The sequence below is a fragment of the Apiotrichum porosum genome (assembly GCF_003942205.1).
Source record: "Apiotrichum porosum strain DSM 27194 chromosome Unknown scaffold_11, whole genome shotgun sequence".
Classification (NCBI taxonomy): domain Eukaryota; kingdom Fungi; phylum Basidiomycota; class Tremellomycetes; order Trichosporonales; family Trichosporonaceae; genus Apiotrichum; species Apiotrichum porosum.
In genome coordinates this window covers 511,060-527,729 of record NW_021167118.1, presented here as the reverse complement: position 1 = coordinate 527,729, position 16,670 = coordinate 511,060, and the positions used below count along the sequence as shown (strand labels likewise).

General features: G+C 56.7%; 7 protein-coding genes across 7 annotated transcripts; 5 read left to right on the top strand and 2 right to left on the bottom strand.

Moving 5' to 3' along the window:
* Window positions 1–226: 226 nt before the first annotated feature.
* Window positions 227–2,179, top strand: EHS24_001820 (uncharacterized protein; the record flags this gene model as incomplete). Its single annotated transcript, XM_028617581.1, has 8 exons — window positions 227–318; window positions 377–526; window positions 587–744; window positions 797–888; window positions 938–1,205; window positions 1,253–1,473; window positions 1,522–1,982; window positions 2,047–2,179. 8 exons carry the CDS (start codon window positions 227–229, stop codon window positions 2,177–2,179), a joined length of 1,575 nt encoding a protein of 524 aa, XP_028474044.1.
* Window positions 2,180–2,279: 100 nt separating this feature from the next.
* EHS24_001819 (uncharacterized protein) lies at window positions 2,280–3,862 on the bottom strand (the record flags this gene model as incomplete). Its single annotated transcript, XM_028617580.1, has 4 exons — window positions 2,280–2,396; window positions 2,454–2,743; window positions 2,817–3,161; window positions 3,241–3,862. 4 exons carry the CDS (start codon window positions 3,860–3,862, stop codon window positions 2,280–2,282), a joined length of 1,374 nt encoding a protein of 457 aa, XP_028474043.1.
* Window positions 3,863–4,761: 899 nt separating this feature from the next.
* Window positions 4,762–6,656, top strand: CDC55 (protein phosphatase 2A regulatory subunit cdc55; the record flags this gene model as incomplete). Its single annotated transcript, XM_028617579.1, has 10 exons — window positions 4,762–4,843; window positions 4,893–5,038; window positions 5,100–5,132; window positions 5,199–5,316; window positions 5,370–5,663; window positions 5,719–5,883; window positions 5,941–6,202; window positions 6,255–6,438; window positions 6,482–6,540; window positions 6,632–6,656. The coding sequence occupies 10 exons, from the start codon at window positions 4,762–4,764 to the stop codon at window positions 6,654–6,656; spliced, it is 1,368 nt and encodes a 455-aa protein (XP_028474042.1).
* Window positions 6,657–7,557: 901 nt separating this feature from the next.
* Window positions 7,558–10,377, top strand: MPS1 (Protein kinase; the record flags this gene model as incomplete). The annotated part of the gene is made up of 7 exons (XM_028617578.1): window positions 7,558–8,151; window positions 8,194–8,419; window positions 8,462–9,090; window positions 9,130–9,390; window positions 9,432–9,527; window positions 9,572–9,730; window positions 9,784–10,377. 7 exons carry the CDS (start codon window positions 7,558–7,560, stop codon window positions 10,375–10,377), a joined length of 2,559 nt encoding a protein of 852 aa, XP_028474041.1.
* An 89-nt stretch (window positions 10,378–10,466) lies between these two features.
* EHS24_001816 (uncharacterized protein) lies at window positions 10,467–10,973 on the bottom strand (the record flags this gene model as incomplete). The annotated part of the gene is made up of 1 exon (XM_028617577.1): window positions 10,467–10,973. One exon carries the CDS (start codon window positions 10,971–10,973, stop codon window positions 10,467–10,469), a length of 507 nt encoding a protein of 168 aa, XP_028474040.1.
* Window positions 10,974–12,471: 1,498 nt separating this feature from the next.
* Window positions 12,472–14,048, top strand: EHS24_001815 (uncharacterized protein; the record flags this gene model as incomplete). The annotated part of the gene is made up of 4 exons (XM_028617576.1): window positions 12,472–12,916; window positions 12,969–13,076; window positions 13,153–13,422; window positions 13,480–14,048. 4 exons carry the CDS (start codon window positions 12,472–12,474, stop codon window positions 14,046–14,048), a joined length of 1,392 nt encoding a protein of 463 aa, XP_028474039.1.
* A 544-nt stretch (window positions 14,049–14,592) lies between these two features.
* EHS24_001814 (uncharacterized protein) lies at window positions 14,593–16,541 on the top strand (the record flags this gene model as incomplete). The annotated part of the gene is made up of 5 exons (XM_028617575.1): window positions 14,593–14,853; window positions 14,893–15,085; window positions 15,128–15,167; window positions 15,224–15,632; window positions 15,690–16,541. The coding sequence occupies 5 exons, from the start codon at window positions 14,593–14,595 to the stop codon at window positions 16,539–16,541; spliced, it is 1,755 nt and encodes a 584-aa protein (XP_028474038.1).
* Between the last annotated feature and the right edge of the window lie 129 nt (window positions 16,542–16,670).

Here is a 16,670-nt window from a genome sequence, read left to right as displayed (position 1 = left end):
GATCTGTCCGAAACATTGTTGGAATTGCTGGTGGCCGTTATTTGCCACCTGATGGTGGAATTTTGATTCCGTGTCATGACCGCACCCCCAACACCTCCCAACACACGCCATGAACACTCGTCGTCTCGATCGCCTTGTTTCCCCTCCAGCATCCCCTGTGGGCATTTACACCACTGCGTTAGACACGCAACTTTTTACCCAGCTACATCGCCCGTAGGACGACAACATGTCCGACCTTGAAAACGAACTTCTGGGCCTGGCCGAGGACGAGCCGGGCCGCCGCAACAAGAAGCACCGCGAGCGCCGTGGTGCTGATCGGTGAGCAACTTTCTGCAGCTGCTTGGAATGGATGGACTGCAACTGACTCATGGGATAGTAATGAGGACTGGGAGGACGACAATGACGAGGAAGACATGGACATGGACATGGACCTTGACTCTGATGATGACTCGGCGGCTCAACCGCGTGCCAACGTCAACCCCTATCCTTTGGAGGGCAAGTACAAGCACGAGGATGACCGCGACTGGTAGGTGTTGTTTCTGCTATAAATGACAACGGTCGTCAATGAGCCTCACACTGTTTGCAGGCTTGACAGTCTTCCCGAAATCGAGAGGGAAAACATCCTCGCAAGCCGACAGGAGGAGATGCAAAAGTACAAGGACTCGATGCAACTCGACGCCATGTACAAAATGGCCGTGGACGAGAACGACGACGACGATGACATGCACCCTCGCAAGCGTGCACGTGAGTTGTTGTCGAGTAACCTTAATGGAAAGCGACACTGACTCCTTCACAGGCAAGCACACCAGTGTCACAACTGAGGCTACGCGCGCCATGGAGGAGCTGAAGAACAGGCGTAGGGCAAAGGACGAGAGGCAGCAGCGCAGGGTGGGTCGATAACATTCACTAACACAATTGCGTAAAGCTAACTATGCAGGCTGCTAGACGTGAAGAACGTGGTCGCGCGCGTTCGGAATCGGTTGCCTCCCATGACGAGGTGTCGTCTGAGGAAGGAGAGATATCGACCAGGGATGCCTGGCGTATGCCCTCACCTTCTCGCCGTGCCATGCGCGACGACAAGGCTGAGCGCGAAGTGGACATTGACGCTGTCCCCGCCAACTTCCAAGAACTCAACTCTGCTCGACTCAGCCGTTATGAGCTAGTGGACATGATGTACAAGGATCAATTCGAGGATGTGATCAAGGGTAAGCGTACTGGGCGTCGTCCATAATGGGTGTGCTGACTGTCACAGGCTCGTATGTGCGCCTGATGGCTGGTGACAATGATGAGAACGGACGACCGAAGTATCGTGTGCACAAGATCACCGGCGTTGACCACACTCGTGAACACGGCAAGTACTCGATCGAGTACCAGGGCCGTCAGATGTCGGACAGCCGCGCACTCATGTGCCAGTACGGCAAGATGGTCCGTCTGTACCGTATTGCAGATGTTTCGAATGGTGACATTGACGAGGTGAGTCATGGGACCATTATGGCAAAATCACTGAGACCCTTTCTTCAGAGCGAGTTCAACCGTTTCTCGCTTGTGAACAAGACCGACAATGTTCGTGCTCCGAGACGCTCAGAGTTGAAGCGCAAGCATGAGGAGATTGTGGCACTGAGGGACCGCGCGATGACCGAGGACGAAGTGAACCGCCAGGTAGAATCGCGCAAGCAGACCAACCCTGCTCAACGACAGAAGGCTGTTCTGCAGATTACGTCCCTGATGTCGTCCAAGCAGCTCGCTCTCCGCCGTAACGACCACGATGCGGCCGATTCTATCACACAGCAGATCATTGACCTGGGCGGCGACCCCAACACGGGCCAGCTACTCTCGGCCCCGGACAGCGTGACCGACTACGACGCTCGTATCCAACGAATCAATGAGAACAACAAGCGCAAGACACGAGAGGCAATGGCCAAGGCTCATGAGGCCGCTCTGGCCCGCAAAAAGACTGAGGAGGCGATTGTCAAAGCCAAGGCGTGAGTCTTGTTTCCAAACCAACCGCCCCAGTGGCCGACCAAACACTGTGCTGACATTTGACAGTGCCAAGAAGGCCGCTGCTGCCGAGGCAGCCAAGGAAGTGGCTCCTACCCCACCCGTGTCTGGTCTGAAAAGAGGCGAGACGCCCCAGCAGTACGTGGCTAGGACTATTACACTGGATCTGGGCGACTTTTAGAGACGGGGCGGGGCATCGATGTAGTGGAGCATAATGTAACAAATCACACAAAGCACATGACATCAGGTCGTCTCTACATTGGCTAACAAAGGGGGTTATCTCAAGCAGCAGCGGCAGGCTCCTGTTCCTTAGCGGACTCGTCCTTGGCACCGACATCCTCAGTGGCAGCCACGACCTGGGTTGCGGAGGGCTTGAGACCCATACGAGTGGAGACATACTGGGTGGGACATGTCAGCACCATGACCACAACTTTAGGCAGGGAGGCAATACGTACGTCTTGGGCAATAACCTCGACACTGTTCCGCAAGATTTCGACGAGGCGCTCTTCGACCCAGTCGCTCTTGTCGTACTCGACCTCGAGCCAGTCGCCAGGTGCAGGTTGGCTGACGGTGGTGAAGCGGAGACCGTGTGAGGGGTCTTGGATAGTCACGATAAAGGAGAGGTGCTGGGGTGGGGTGGCCGGCTTGGGGGCAGACGCGAGGAGGGGCGGCTCCGGCACTGGCAGGGCAGCAAGCACCGGCTGAATCTGGAGGAAGACGGGAACTGTGGTGACAGGAACATCGGCTGTGTAGATGTCAGATCTCCCGTGGCCTGGTCATGCTGTGTGTGGTTGAGGTTGCTGTTGTTGTTCACTCACCTTGAGCTGCCTTGCGGGCTTGGGGGTTTTTGGCTTCGCGGGCCTGGAGAGCCTCCATCTCCTCCTGAGACAGCTTCCAGCCCTCGTCCCAGCCAGTGACTGGGTTGAAGGTACGCGCAGTAGGAAGCTCCCTCTCTGAGGGGGACCACACGACGACGAGTTCACCCGACGCCGTCTGATCCAAAATGGTGCTCCAAGCGCGATAAATCACACCCTCCACACCGTCGTAGCCGACCATGGGATGCGAGAGCCACAGCTCGATTGTCTCGTGCTCCGAGATAGGAGGGGCGACGGTGTTGATGAGCTGAGTGAATGTAGAGTTGGCTTGGGTGAGGAGGTCTTGGCCTGGATTTTTGGGTCAGCAAATGTGGTATGTTGATTGACAAGGGCCAAACCAACAACCCATGCACACATGAAGACATACGAAGCTTGTCCAGGTCGACGTTTCCCACGTTCTTGACAATGCCACCGAGGCGCTCCTCTGCGTCCTTCCTCAGCTTGTTTAGGTCGACACCGCCAACGTTCAGTTGCTCGAGCTGACCCCTCACACCAGACACACCCTCCTCGCGGACCTTGCGGTACTGCTCGTCGGCGACACGCTGAGCAGACTGGATGGCTGAAGTGGCCGACGACCAGAATGAACCCCACCCGGTGCCGGCAGCGGGTACAGCGGTTGGGACGTTAAGCTGAGCATCAGTCTGGGCATCCGGCTGGGCGTGAGCGACGGCAGCGGCGGTGGACGTAGAGCCCGAAAGGGCAGGGCTCGAGGTGCGCGGGGTGGCGGAAGTGGGGACTGCCGAGCTGGGAACACTGAGAGGAGCACGCTTCTGGTTGATCTGAGCCTCGAGGAACGCTAGGGCATCGGCTGCCTCTGCGTCGGGCGCGGCAGCGGTGGTTTCAGCCTCGCCTGGCTTGTTGCTGTCAGTGGACGACCTGCCCGGAGCCTGGGCGGGAGGTGCGGAGGGAGCGTCTTCGGGAGCCTCGAGGTTGTCGAGGTCGGAGAGGAAGGCCAAAGCCTCCTCTGCCTTTGTCTTCTTGGGAGGCATTTGAGGAGGGGGAAGGAGGGAGAGGTGGTGGTGGTGCGGCAGTTGCTGACTGGGATGGGGTAATGGGGACGCCGGGAGGTTGTAAAGAATGAGCGAGAGAGAATGGTGGTGGTGGTGGTGCACAGACTCTGCCCGGTTGTGCCCATGGCGTCACACATATGATGGATGGGTTGGCCCGTTTGTGTTTTGGGCGGGCGGGGGGAACTGCGCGCCTGTGGTGGAAAGGCCTGCCAAGGATCCAGGAGAAGGCGAGTCAAAACACTGCAAAGCGCAATTGACAGCTGACAGGGTACATGGCCACATGGCCATATGGGATGACATTTTGGTTCCGTGCCACACCCACCCACACAGCTGGTGCGCTGGCTGGAGCCGCTCTCTGGCTGGGAGCCGCTGGCTGGAGCCGCTGCCGACTCTCCCTGCCCCCCTCTCTCCCCCCCTGGCCTTCCCCCCCCTCCCCCCCTGCGTCACTGGTCGGTCGGTTGCCCTCTCTTCTCCACTCTGCGCGCGCAACCCGTCGTCAGCTTTGTTCATCCACACCCACACCCACAACCCACCCACCATACCTCATTCCACCCATCCCCCCTTCCTCGCCATCGTACACACAACACACAACCCCTGGCATCGCCAGCAAACAACCCTCCCTCCCCCCCTCCTCCATCCCCTCTGACGGCTCCCCCCCAGCCGTTCTACACTCGCCGACACCGCACGTCGCTTTCAAGGCCGCCTTCACACGGTTTCTCCGCGCCCATCTGCGATTGCACCACCCACCACCCACCACCACCCCTCCACAACTCCGTCCCACTCCTCTATCCTTGTGATCGGTCCTTTTACCTCTTGGATCACCCCACACCCCACCACCCACACTCTTCCACTTTCGTTCACTTGCCACTTCGCCTGGCATGGATCCTGAGGCACCATCAAACCAATGGCGCTTCGCCCAGTGTTTTGGAGACAAGGGCGAAGTTGAGGACATCACAGAGGGTGCGTTCCGCGCTCGCCCATGACCCCAATGGGGCTGCTCTGTACACAGAGGAGTGCTCTACAGCGTCTGCTCACCAGTCGCTGACAACAAACACAGCCGACATCATCTCCACTGTCGAGTTTGACCACACCGGCGATTACCTAGCCACCGGCGACAAGGGTGGTCGCGTGGTCCTTTTCGAGCGCAACGAGCAGGTAAATGCCTCCTACACCTTTGCCCCTGCCTATGGAACTGCAGTGCTGACACTGGCAACAGAAAAAGGGCTGCGAGTACAAATTTTACACCGAGGTGAGCATTCAAACCAAAGGCCATTGCTGGCCAATGTCGCGACAAGCCCGCTGACCAGCCCCACAGTTTCAGTCCCACGAGCCCGAGTTTGACTACCTCAAGTCCCTGGAGATTGAGGAAAAGATCAACAGGATCAGGTGGTGCAAGCGCCAGAACGCGGCTCATTTCCTTCTGAGCACCAACGGTGAGTGAACACGCACGCCAAAGGCGGCTTTTTATGCTGACTCGTTTGTGCAGACAAGACGATCAAGCTTTGGAAAGTCTTTGACAAGCAGATCAAGGTCGTTTCCGAAAACAACCACACCGAGGGCTACACTGCCAACACGGGTGCCATTGCTGCACAGGCTCTCCGCCTTCCTCGCATGACCACCCACGACTCGATCACTGCTGCTGTTCCTCGAAAGGTCTACGCCAATGCCCATGCCTACCACATCAACTCCATCTCGGTCAACTCGGATGGAGAGACCTACATCTCTGCCGATGACCTGCGCATCAACCTCTGGAACCTGAACATCAGCGACCAAAGCTTCAGTGCGTTTTTCTGTTGCCCGCGTGATCAAAGACACAAACCCACTGACTCGTACAGACATTGTTGACATCAAGCCTGTCAACATGGAGGAGCTTACTGAGGTCATTACAGCTGCCGAGTTCCACCCTGTGCACTGCAACTTGTTCATGTACTCTAGCTCCAAGGGCACCATCAAACTTGCGGACATGCGCGAGGCTGCCCTTTGCGACCAGCACGCTAAGCGTGAGTATCGACGCGACAAGCCAGCCAAGGAGTTCTTGTTTCTAACTTGCCCCCCAGTGTACGAGGAGGAGGAGGATCCGTCACAGAAATCGTTCTTCTCCGAGATCATCTCGTCTATTTCGGACGTCAAGTTCTCGCGGGACGGCCGTTACATTCTCTCGCGAGACTACTTGACGCTCAAGATCTGGGACATGAACATGGAGAACAAGCCCGTCAAGACTATCAACATTCACGACCACCTGCGCCAAAAGTTGTGTGACCTTTACGAGAACGACTGCATCTTTGACAAGTTTGAGTGCACATTCAGCGGTGACGGCAGGTACGTACCAAGATTGGATTCTGGTCACGGTCATGTGCTGACATGCCATTAGCCAAGTGATGACCGGCTCGTACCACAACTACTTCCGCATCTACGATGTCAACACGGACAACGACGTTGTCCTGCAGGCCGACAAGTCGGCGTTCAAGGCCAAGAAGATTGGAGGTGCACGTGGCAAGGTTCCTGGCAAGAAGGAAGGACTCCAGACCGAGGGCATCGACTTTGCAAAGAAGATTGTGAGTCTCGTGTGTGTGCGTGGGGCTGTGCTGACCTGCTTAGCTCCACGGCAGCTGGCACCCTCGGGAAAACACTATTGCCATTGCCGCCACCAACAACTTGTGAGTGTTTTTTTCTTGACGACCCCATCGCCACCCCCCCCCCCCCCCCCCCCCGGTAATGCCTATGTGTGCCATTCTGACACCTACCCAGGTTCCTCTACTCCACCCTCTCATAAATCATGTCGCGCGCCACATCAAGATACCCTATTCCGTCGCAACATTCCAGTCATGTCCGGGCCATGGTCGTCGTGCCATGGATCACTTTCCGAAGAGTTCAATGCCGCGGCCCTTGCCTCAGCCATCCTTTCACTCGATTGTCATCGTCCCTACCAAATATCCCCAAACTCCCACCCCACCAACCTCCCCCCCCCCCCCCCCCCCCCCGCGCCAACCCGCCCCCACGTCCACCCAATCACCTCCTTTCCCCACCTTGTCACCTTGGACGACATGCTGTGTACCGCCCCCTTCGTCGCTATGGAGTGCATCCTATGACGAGGAGAGAGTTTGCAAAAGCGGCGTCGTCCACTCCCCGCCGCAACCACGTCTATCATCCTACCAGCTAGCTTGGTTTCTATTTTTCTTTAGATTTTCACATAGGGTTTCCCCACAGGATCTGGAGAGCGTCCTATGGGCGCCCATATGTCGAGGGGCTGTGAGGATGGTGACCACCCTCTGGCCGTGTAGAGAGAGAGAGAAGTGCAGAAAGAAGCCAAAGATGAAATGTTACAGTAGATTTGCTTCCGCTATTCGGCCGTCGCGCGCCAACTGACCGTAAACAACATCACGTGCACGATTCTGGCGGCTGCGCGTTGAATGCAACGAGGGCGTGTGCTTTCCTTTTGTCTTCTCCATCGACATCGTCACCCTCGAACGAGCAGTGAGCCCCGCGCGGCCACCCAAAGGGGGCCTTTACATATCCACCAACGTCCACGACGACGCAGCTACACCTAGCCACCGAGGAATGCCCGCAGTCTGCAGACATCACCTTCCGAACCACCCGGCCCCCACAGCTGTCATCCCGCCGCCCTCCAGCCGTCCCTCAGTCCCACACACAAGCACCACTGCACCACTTCCCCAATGTCCAAATCGCCCTCCACTCCAGTCCGATACGATGGAGCCCGGTCTTCACGTCAACCTGCGTGGGATAATGTTGACCAGGACGACTCTGTCGAGCTCACACTGCCCGAGTTTCACTTCCCTTGGCTTGGAGACAACACCACAACAGCGGGTGCTGCTGCAGCAGCGACGCCGTTGAGCACAACTGCTGTTGCCCTTGTCTCCCGGGAAGGCCGTGAAAATAGGGCGAAGGCGCACCCAACAGCGGCTCATCAGCGGTTGGAATCTTCGTCTGTGAACTCGTCGGCCTCTTCTAGTCACAGACTCCCGCTGTCCGACAACTCGATGGCGTCCGGATCCTCCTTTACAAGTCCTCCCAGCGCTGCCCCAACACCACCCAGCGACTATCACAGCGACTATCGGAAGACAGCCAGTCGCAAGTCTCCCCCCGCTCCCAGATACTCGGACGAAGCGGAGCCCGGCCGACCCATGAGGCCATCAGCTTCACGCTCGTTCCAGCGAGTTGTTTCTGCCCCTGTCTCGGGTTCGGCATTCTTCGACCACGCCGATGACGACGACGACCACGACCAGTATAACGATCCGGCGCATCAACTTGTAAGCAGTTTGGATTACTTTCACCAAGCTAACGTGCTGCAGAAGAAGAGCGAGGATCAGCGGTCTGGACCAGCCGATCACGTTCGTGTCTCCGCCCCTCGCTCTGCGAACATGGTCACCCCTGGTATTGCCCAGAGAACATTAGGATCATCGACCGCGTCTAGCCGTCGACTTGCTGGCCTTTCGCGCTTTGGAGGACCAGCCCGTCGAGTCGTTGCCCCACTTGATCCGGATGAGCTGGAGGAGGACGGTGTGTCTTCCGCGACCGGTGAGTATGGGGTTCGGAGGTCAGCGTCTAACTGCCTGGCAGAATCTCCTCATAACGCTTCAGACCTGCATCAGCCCGATACATCGTCCCACCAACCCACAGGATCATCGTCATCCACGGCTCGGCCATTTGAACATGTACCCTCGACCTATGCAATTCCTGAAAGCCACCCGTCTTTGTACGAAATGCCACGACCTCTCGACACCAAGGATCTCTGGCAAGAGCCACCACTGGGCCTGGATGAACTCCGCCGACCAAAATCACCACCACTGTCCACCTCAGACAGGGGCAACCGACCACTCCCACCTCCTCAGCATGACGTTGGGGGAAAGCGCAAGGGTGACCTCGCCCTCGGTCATGACGAGCGACAAGTTGGGAATGGCCTACAGGATGCCGTGTCCGTTCGAGTCGCAAGTGTGTCTCGCCCACCAGCCCAGGGTCAACTCCGAGCTTCGCGTCCAGCGCCATCGATACAGCCCAGCGTAGACAGGCCATCTGCATCTTCACCGGCCCCCCGTCCCGGCGAACAGTTGGCCACCTTCACCGCACAGCTCCCGCCATCAGGCCATGGAGTGCCCCCATCGTTACCTCACGTTGCGACCGCCCCAGCACCTGCCATGCCCGTTGCCCAACCTCTTCCTGCTGCTCCTCTGTCAAAGAGGTCATTCTTGGTGAGTTGTTTACTACCATTGGCATATCTGACTGGATAGGTCAACGGCGTTCCCTACGAGCGTCTCGGCATTCTTGGCAAGGGTGGCACATCGAAAGTGTATTCCGTTCTCTGCCCAACCAAGCGAGTCGTATACGCTCTCAAGAGAGTTGCTCTGGATCGAGCGGATTCGGAAACATATCAGAGCTATACCAACGAGATTGAACTTTTGCGGCGCCTTCGAGGCCACGACCGCATCATTCAGCTCATAGACCACCAGATCACCTTCAACCAGTCCAACCGCCCAAAGATGTTGATGATGGTAAGTGGCCCAGTTGGGTGGCTGTTTGCTGACGACCCAAGGTTATGGAGTGCGGCGAGATCGACTTTGCAGGGCTACTGGACGAACAGCGAGGGCGACCACTGAACATGAACTTTGTGGGATTGTACTGGCAACAGGTTGGTACCAGCTTACAGGTGCATTGAAGCTGACGCGCGATTAGATGCTGGAGGCGGTTCAAGCAGTTCATGCCGAAAATGTGGTGCACACCGACTTGAAGCCTGCCAACTTTGTGCTCGTCAAGGGTCGATTGAAGATCATCGACTTTGGTATCGCTAAGGCTGTTGCCAACGATACTGTCAACATTCAACGTGATCAGCAGGTGAGTGATGAATGATGACATTCTAAGAGGTCGTATGGCTGACTGGGACCAAGATTGGCACAGTCAACTACATGTCACCGGAAGCGATCCAGAGAATGAATAACCAAAAGGTGTTGAAGGTGCGTAGATTCATGCCTCGGCGGTGTACTGACAGCAACCAGCTCTCGTACCCAAGTGACGTCTGGTCTCTTGGTTGCATTCTCTACCAGATGATATATGGCAGTCTACCATTTCAACACGTTCAAGGCGGCCCGCTTTCAAGGATGAACGCAATTGCAGACCCAACTTATCGGATCGACTACCCTTCCGCAGCAGTCTCCAAGCCATCGACCGCCAATGGGCAGGCATATACCGTGACGGTTCCTCCATTGGCGATATCTGCCATGCGTAGCTGCCTAGAGTACGACAAGGAGCGCCGACTTACCATACCGCAACAGTTGAGGCATCCCTTCCTGTCTTCCAGCCAAGACGCCGCAGCAGCACCAGCTCTCCCGCCTGGTGCGACGTCAATCACGAGGGACCAGATGGCAATGTTGGTCAACTTCGTCCTCCGCGAGAACAGGCTGCCATCGTTAGGCCCACACGACTCGACCGCCGAGGACCTGTTCGCTCAACTTCAGGCTCAGAACTCTATTTCTCAGACCTAGCCTCTCCTCTGCAGGGGTATACATATAAATCGTGCAATGAAAATTACATTGTGACTTTTACAATAACAAGTGGCCCGGTAGAAGAAACATCATGAGGTGTCGTTACCAGCAGTTGCTCGGTAGATGACTGCCGTGCCGGTTCGGTATTCGTTGTTGGGAAAGTAGCTGTCGGTGCGGGGCAGAAGAGGGGCTCCATTGTAATCCGAAAAGGAATACGAGTCATCCGGGTTCTGTTTGAGTGCAGCTGGTGGCAAGTCGAATGACGTGAAATGCAAGCCTCCGGTTGGCGTCATTGGGGAGGACGTCTGTGAAGGTGGGGACGGCAACGGCCTGATAGGTAAGACGCCGTTGTCGGACACCTCGCCCCAAAGTCGCCGAGGCGAAGGCGAAGCGGGTGCGGTAGGTGGTGGGAGCAGTTCGCCGGTAGCGGACAACATGGGAAAGTGGAACACTTCAGACTTGGGCGAAGTATCTGATGAAGAGGAAAAGTGCGAGTCGTCACTCCCCTCAGTGAAGGCCTTAAAGGAGACGGGCTGTGGCCGTATGGGTCGCTGTGGTGTTGGTGGCAATGAAGCCGCCTGGCCCCAGGAGGCCATGAGTGGCTGTTTGGCAAGGGGAGCCTCTGTGTCTACCACTTCGACCTCGTGCCTGCGTTTGTTCTTCTTTCTCCACGATCTTCCCGTCCACATTAACACCACGATCAGAAAAAGTGCAGCACCTGGTGAACATGAGCGCCGTGTCACCTCTGTCAAACACCCACAAAAGCTTAAGCCAACACCAATGGTGAGCTTGTCCTGATTCGACATGCCACAAACGACCCCTTTTGAATCATACGTGTCGCCATACTGGTTGGCAGTTAGCAGCCGTGGGACGGAACGCATGTGGGGCCAGGCTTACGGGATTGTCGTTGTTGTGGAAGGCGCACATTGACCTGGACGACAGAAGCGGCATTGTTGTTGTCAACGGAAAGAATGCAGGTTGTGGGGCAACCTTGGTCCACATGTCTCTATATACTTCTCGGATGAGGGCTTTGTACGGCCACTGCTGACATTACTGAATTGCATTGTGGGAACGCTAGAGAATCAGCGCGTTGGAGCGCGATATGACCCAAAAGTTGGGGGAAGGACCAGCTGAACTACATGGAAAACGAGACCAGCAGTCAACATGGAATGGGACATGTCAGTAAAGCCACAAGACGCCAGCATGCCAGGTGCATTTCCGGCCCTGTACTTGCCATTTGGGAAGTGACCAACTTGCGAGAGCAATCAAGGAGCCGTAGTGCGGTTTGGAAGGGCGGCTCAAGAGTTGTTGCTGATGGCTGGCATGGCTGGTCCTGGCGCCAATTCTGTTTAGTGAATGGCCTCGGTGACCCCTGAAAGGACGACTCTGTCAACACCAATCAGCAGGATGTGTGAGTGCTGGCCCTCCTGGCCACGATATGCAAAGGGGACACAGAGGAGAGGCGAGGGACCTTGTTTATAGACTTGTGCGACGTCTGTGTTCTGTACATAGCTCATGTGTCAGGCAGGCATGAGAGTACCCCTTGTTGCGGCAGGTATTCATCGCAAATGTGGCACCAGCGCAGTGTTCCGCGAATTGACGAAGCGGTCTGGCATTTTCCTTCCAGGACGGCACTATCAGAGATCGATAGAGCCCTCATGTGAGCATTGAAACGTTACGAGCTCGCTCTTCCTGAAACAGTCGCTGCTCCCGCCGGAGTAGGGGAGGGAGCACAGCCAACACACTGTGGCACCAGGAGCCGACTCTAATGGTCAAGCTGGATCTCGAGAGAAAGGATCTCCCCGGCGCACCCGGGCGGTTGCGCATATGTGAGAAAGCGTTGGTGGTCGCCAAGCGCATGTTGAGATCAGACGTAGCTTGCAATAACCCCCACAGCCGGGACACCTGCTCGCAACCGCCTGGGGGGTCTATAATAATCGTAACCCCGGGTATCACCGTCAGTGTGGCATTCCGCAGCCCGGCGGTTACGGTGGTGCCCGCGTGTCTCTGGCCGCTGGGACGACGACAAGATCCATCCAAGATTCCACACCCTCGTCGTGGCCCCGCCCTTTCACCATTACCCTTCACAACAACATGGAAGTCAACAAGGAGGAAGCTCTGCGCTGTCTCCAGATTTCGCAGCGTCACAGGAGCGCGTCCAACTGGCCCTCGGCGCTCAAGTTTGCCCTCAAGAGCGTCTCGCTCTACCCGACACCTGAGGGCAAGGCGATGGTCGCGCTTATCGAGCGCGAAATGAGCAATGCCGAGGCCAACGGGGCGTCGAGCAGCTCAGCCGCTGGGGCACCACCGACCCCTTCTTCCCGACCTAGTGCTGGTGTGAGCTCTTCGTCGGCTCGCGCTACGGGAGTCGAGGAGCACTTGACCTCTGCGCATACCCGTCATCCGAAGAAACAGGCCTCCACCGAGACCGGTTCGGACAGCGACAAGGGCAAGAAGCGCGAGTACACCGTGAAGCAGCTCGAGGTGGTGACGCGCATCAAGCGGTGTCGCGATCACCAGTACTATGAGATCCTTGCGGGTGAGCACACCGCTGTGTATTCAACAACCGGCGTACAACTGACACAACCCAGTCGAGCGCACATGTTCCGAGGGAGAGGTCAAGAAGGCGTACAAGAAGCTGGCGCTGGCGTTGCATCCGGACAAGAACGGCGCGCCGGGCGCTGACGAGGCGTTCAAGAGTGAGTCGTGGTGGGCCCCGTCAGGCAAACGCAACACGCCTCAGGGCACTACAGCAGTAGCTGACTCAGTGTCCAGTGGTGTCAAAGGCGTTCCAGGTGCTGTCGGACCAGAGCATGCGTTCCGTCTACGACTCGAATCCAACCGTGGATCCGACCCAGCGCGGCGGTGGTGGTGGTGGCGGAGGAGGAGGCATGAGCGGCATGCGCGGGTTCGGCGGTGGAATGCACCCCGGCTTCCAGGGTGGCTTCCAGGGTGAAATGAGCCCAGACGACCTGTTCAACATGTTCTTTGGCGGCGGCATGAACAGTGGATTTGGAGGCGGTGGGTTTGGAGGTGGTCCTCGAGGTGAGTTTATCAAGATCGCCCTTGATTTTGAATAAAGCAACTTGGGCTGACTTTTAGTGTACACTTTCGGGGGACGTGGTGGCCAACAGTTCAACGCTCGGCGGCCGCGTGCAGCTGCCGGAGGCATGGCGGCCGACGAGACATCTTCTCCCTTCCTTGCTCTCCTCCCTGTCGCCCTGCTCCTCTTCTTTGTCCTCTTCTCCGTCCTTCCCGGCCTCTTCTCAGCCGACATGGTTCCCGACCCGGAATATCGTTTCAAGCCGAGTACGCAATTCGACGCGGCGCGCACAACCTGGCAGCGCAATGTGCCCTACCATGTCAACAGTGCCGAGTGGGAAAAGTCGAATATCTGGCAGAGCGTCCCAGAGAACCGCCGCGACCGGTTAGACGCCGCCATGTTCTCGTCCAAGCTCCGCGGGTTTGAACGCGGCGTGGAGGAGACCCATATCCGCGCCCTCCAGAGCGAGTGTCACACTTTTAATGTCATCAAGCAACGCAAGATTGCCGAGGAGACGGGGCTGTTTGGTTGGGGTGCCGACTATGACAAGATTCGCAAGCTCCGTGCTGAGAAGAGTCCGTCGTGTGAGAAGCTTCGGGGATGGGGTGTCACACAGCAGGCATTTTAGAATCGTCAGCCTTCGTCTCGCGTACTGGCGAGGAAGGGCAGTGGTAATGTATTTTGTAGGTGTTCCCGGGTACCCATCCAATTCCTGGATGTACGTCTTCTCCTCTTTTGCTTTCGTTGGACCAGACCAAACGTTGCAGAGTGTTACGGCGTGGCAGTGGTTGGGGGGTTACCGAAAACGTCGAGATTGTTCCATGCCGCCCGGCAAGCCACAAAGCAGATGACCGCCCAGATGAACCGCCCAGACTCTCAGCACTGGATACGGTGATCACTATACGATGGTGACCGCCGGTACCGTCGACCAGCCACTGAACCTGTAGAGCACTTAGGCAGTGGACGTGTCAGACGAGTCAGCACGACGTGCCGTCCGCCGGCACAAACACACCGGAGCTGTCCGACAAGTGACGTCATGGACACACGTTGCCACATGCGACGCTGTACGCTGTACGCTGTTCAAAGGCGCACACGCGGCTGCTTGACACTTCTTCTGCTTCTCAACAACCTGCTGTACTTGCATTGTACCTCATCCGTCATTGTCTCTCGTCATGCGGGTTCCCTTCGATATTGCGGCGCTGGTCCTACAAGCAACCGACTGGCTCCTCCCCAACACTGACACCGTTGCAACAAGGCCACTCCTGTCCCATGAGACGCAGGTTTATCTCGGTGCTGTACAACAGCGATGGGGCGTACCCGGTGCGGCAATCGGTATTGTCACTGGCCCCAAGCATACTTTCAAGGATGAGTGGAAGGCGGAGTATCTGAGTTTGGGCATTGCCGATGGCAAGGGCAACCCCGTTACTGAGAAGGTAAAACAAAGGTGCTAGAAATACGGGCTGACATTGTAGTCCTTGTTCTCTATTGCGTCCAACTCGAAACTCTTCACAGCCATATCCATAGGGATGCTGATTGAAAACAACACTATTGTGCCCTCGACGGGCAAATTTCTGGACTGGGATACCAAGATCATCGACGTCTTACCCGACTGGAAGATCCAGGACGAGTACGCGACTAATAACCTGGACATTGTCGACCTACTTTGTAAGGTGGATATGTGTGGCCACGAGGCTTGCTGACCGACAGCTATGCGTTCAGGCTTACCCAGCCATGACCTCCATCACCAGTGAGGACTTGACAAGGTCTGATGTTTGTAGAACACTTCAGTCTGACACGCCACAGAAGCGGTATCCCGCTTGCAGACTTTATCCACAACTTGCGCAACCTTCCAATGAACGCCGAGATCCGCCAAACCTTCCAATACAATAACCAGCATTATGTCACTATTGGACAGATGGTGTCGGTCCTCTCCCAACGGTCATTCGTCGAGTATGTGCAGCACCACATCTTTGACCCCCTCGGCTTGGAAATGACCTACAACCACACTGCAGCTGCGACAACGGGTTTAAGGACTCATGCGTTTGCACATGTGGGTGTTAACCGGACCGAGTGCTTTGAAAAGTCGGACCTGGAGAACGGCGAGATGGACCAGAGTTGTCGTGGAGAGACCAAGAGTTATGGGTGGTGGACAAAAGGGGACGCCATCGACAATGCGGCGCCAGGTGGGATCGTCAGCAACATCGGAGACGTGGTGAGTTGAGAAAATGGATATCTCATTATCTGCTGCTGATGCTGATACCATCCGCAGGTCACCTGGCTCCAGGAACTACTTTGCCCAGTCCACCTTCCCAAGTCCCTTATCGCCAAATGCGCCTCGCCCATCATGTTCATGACAGACCCGACCCTGCCGCACTGCTCGCCGTTCCTCTATGGCATGGGCCAAATCATGTTCACCTACCGCGGCGAGCAGGTGGTGGAGCACACGGGCGGACTTCCCGGTCAGACGAGTCTAATCCTTCGCCTGCCCGAACGTGATCTTGGAGTCGCGATCCTCACAAACGATTTCCTTGCTGGACCACACTTTTTCCAGGCGGCGGCTTATCGTATTCTCGACGATCTGCTGGGTCTCGAGCCGTACGACTACGAGAAAGTAATCTTTGACCGTCGTTTCCCGGCCCCTGTCGAGACCAAATGGCCAGTGAACCCCTCCCCTCCCAAGGAAGGTTTCCAATCCATCCCCGGACGATACTTTCAGCCAGGCTACGGGGATCTGGACATTCACCTCTTTGACAACCCTACTGGGGACTGGGTGGGGCGTTCCATAGTCTCCCAACTAGCCCTCATGGGTGTGATCCCCGACGCCTCGTCTCTCCCCGAAGCAAGTTACATTGCCGTCACGACACGCACGTTTTTGACCCATTGGGTCTTTACCCACCACGACAAGGGAGTGTTCAACGTCACCACCTTCGCCTTTTTCGATGCCGCCGATGGCAGTGGGCCACCTCTGAGCGATCTGAGCGCCCAAGGAGCTGCAGTGTTCAATGGAAGGGGTGTGGGGTTGTTTGGCCTGGATACCGCCGGTGAAGGTGCTAAATCGTGGCCCGCGGTGGATGACGAGTTTGCCGAGGAGCGAGCTGGGGTGTGGTTTGGGCGCCAGTAAGGAGTCGATTAATGGATCCAATGGGAGTCAGTTAACTCAAAAAAGCGTATAAACAGTGATGCTTCAGTAAGTAGTCGCGCAGCGAAGACGGATGAAATTGAATCGGGTGCGAGAGGTAGCGAGGGATGA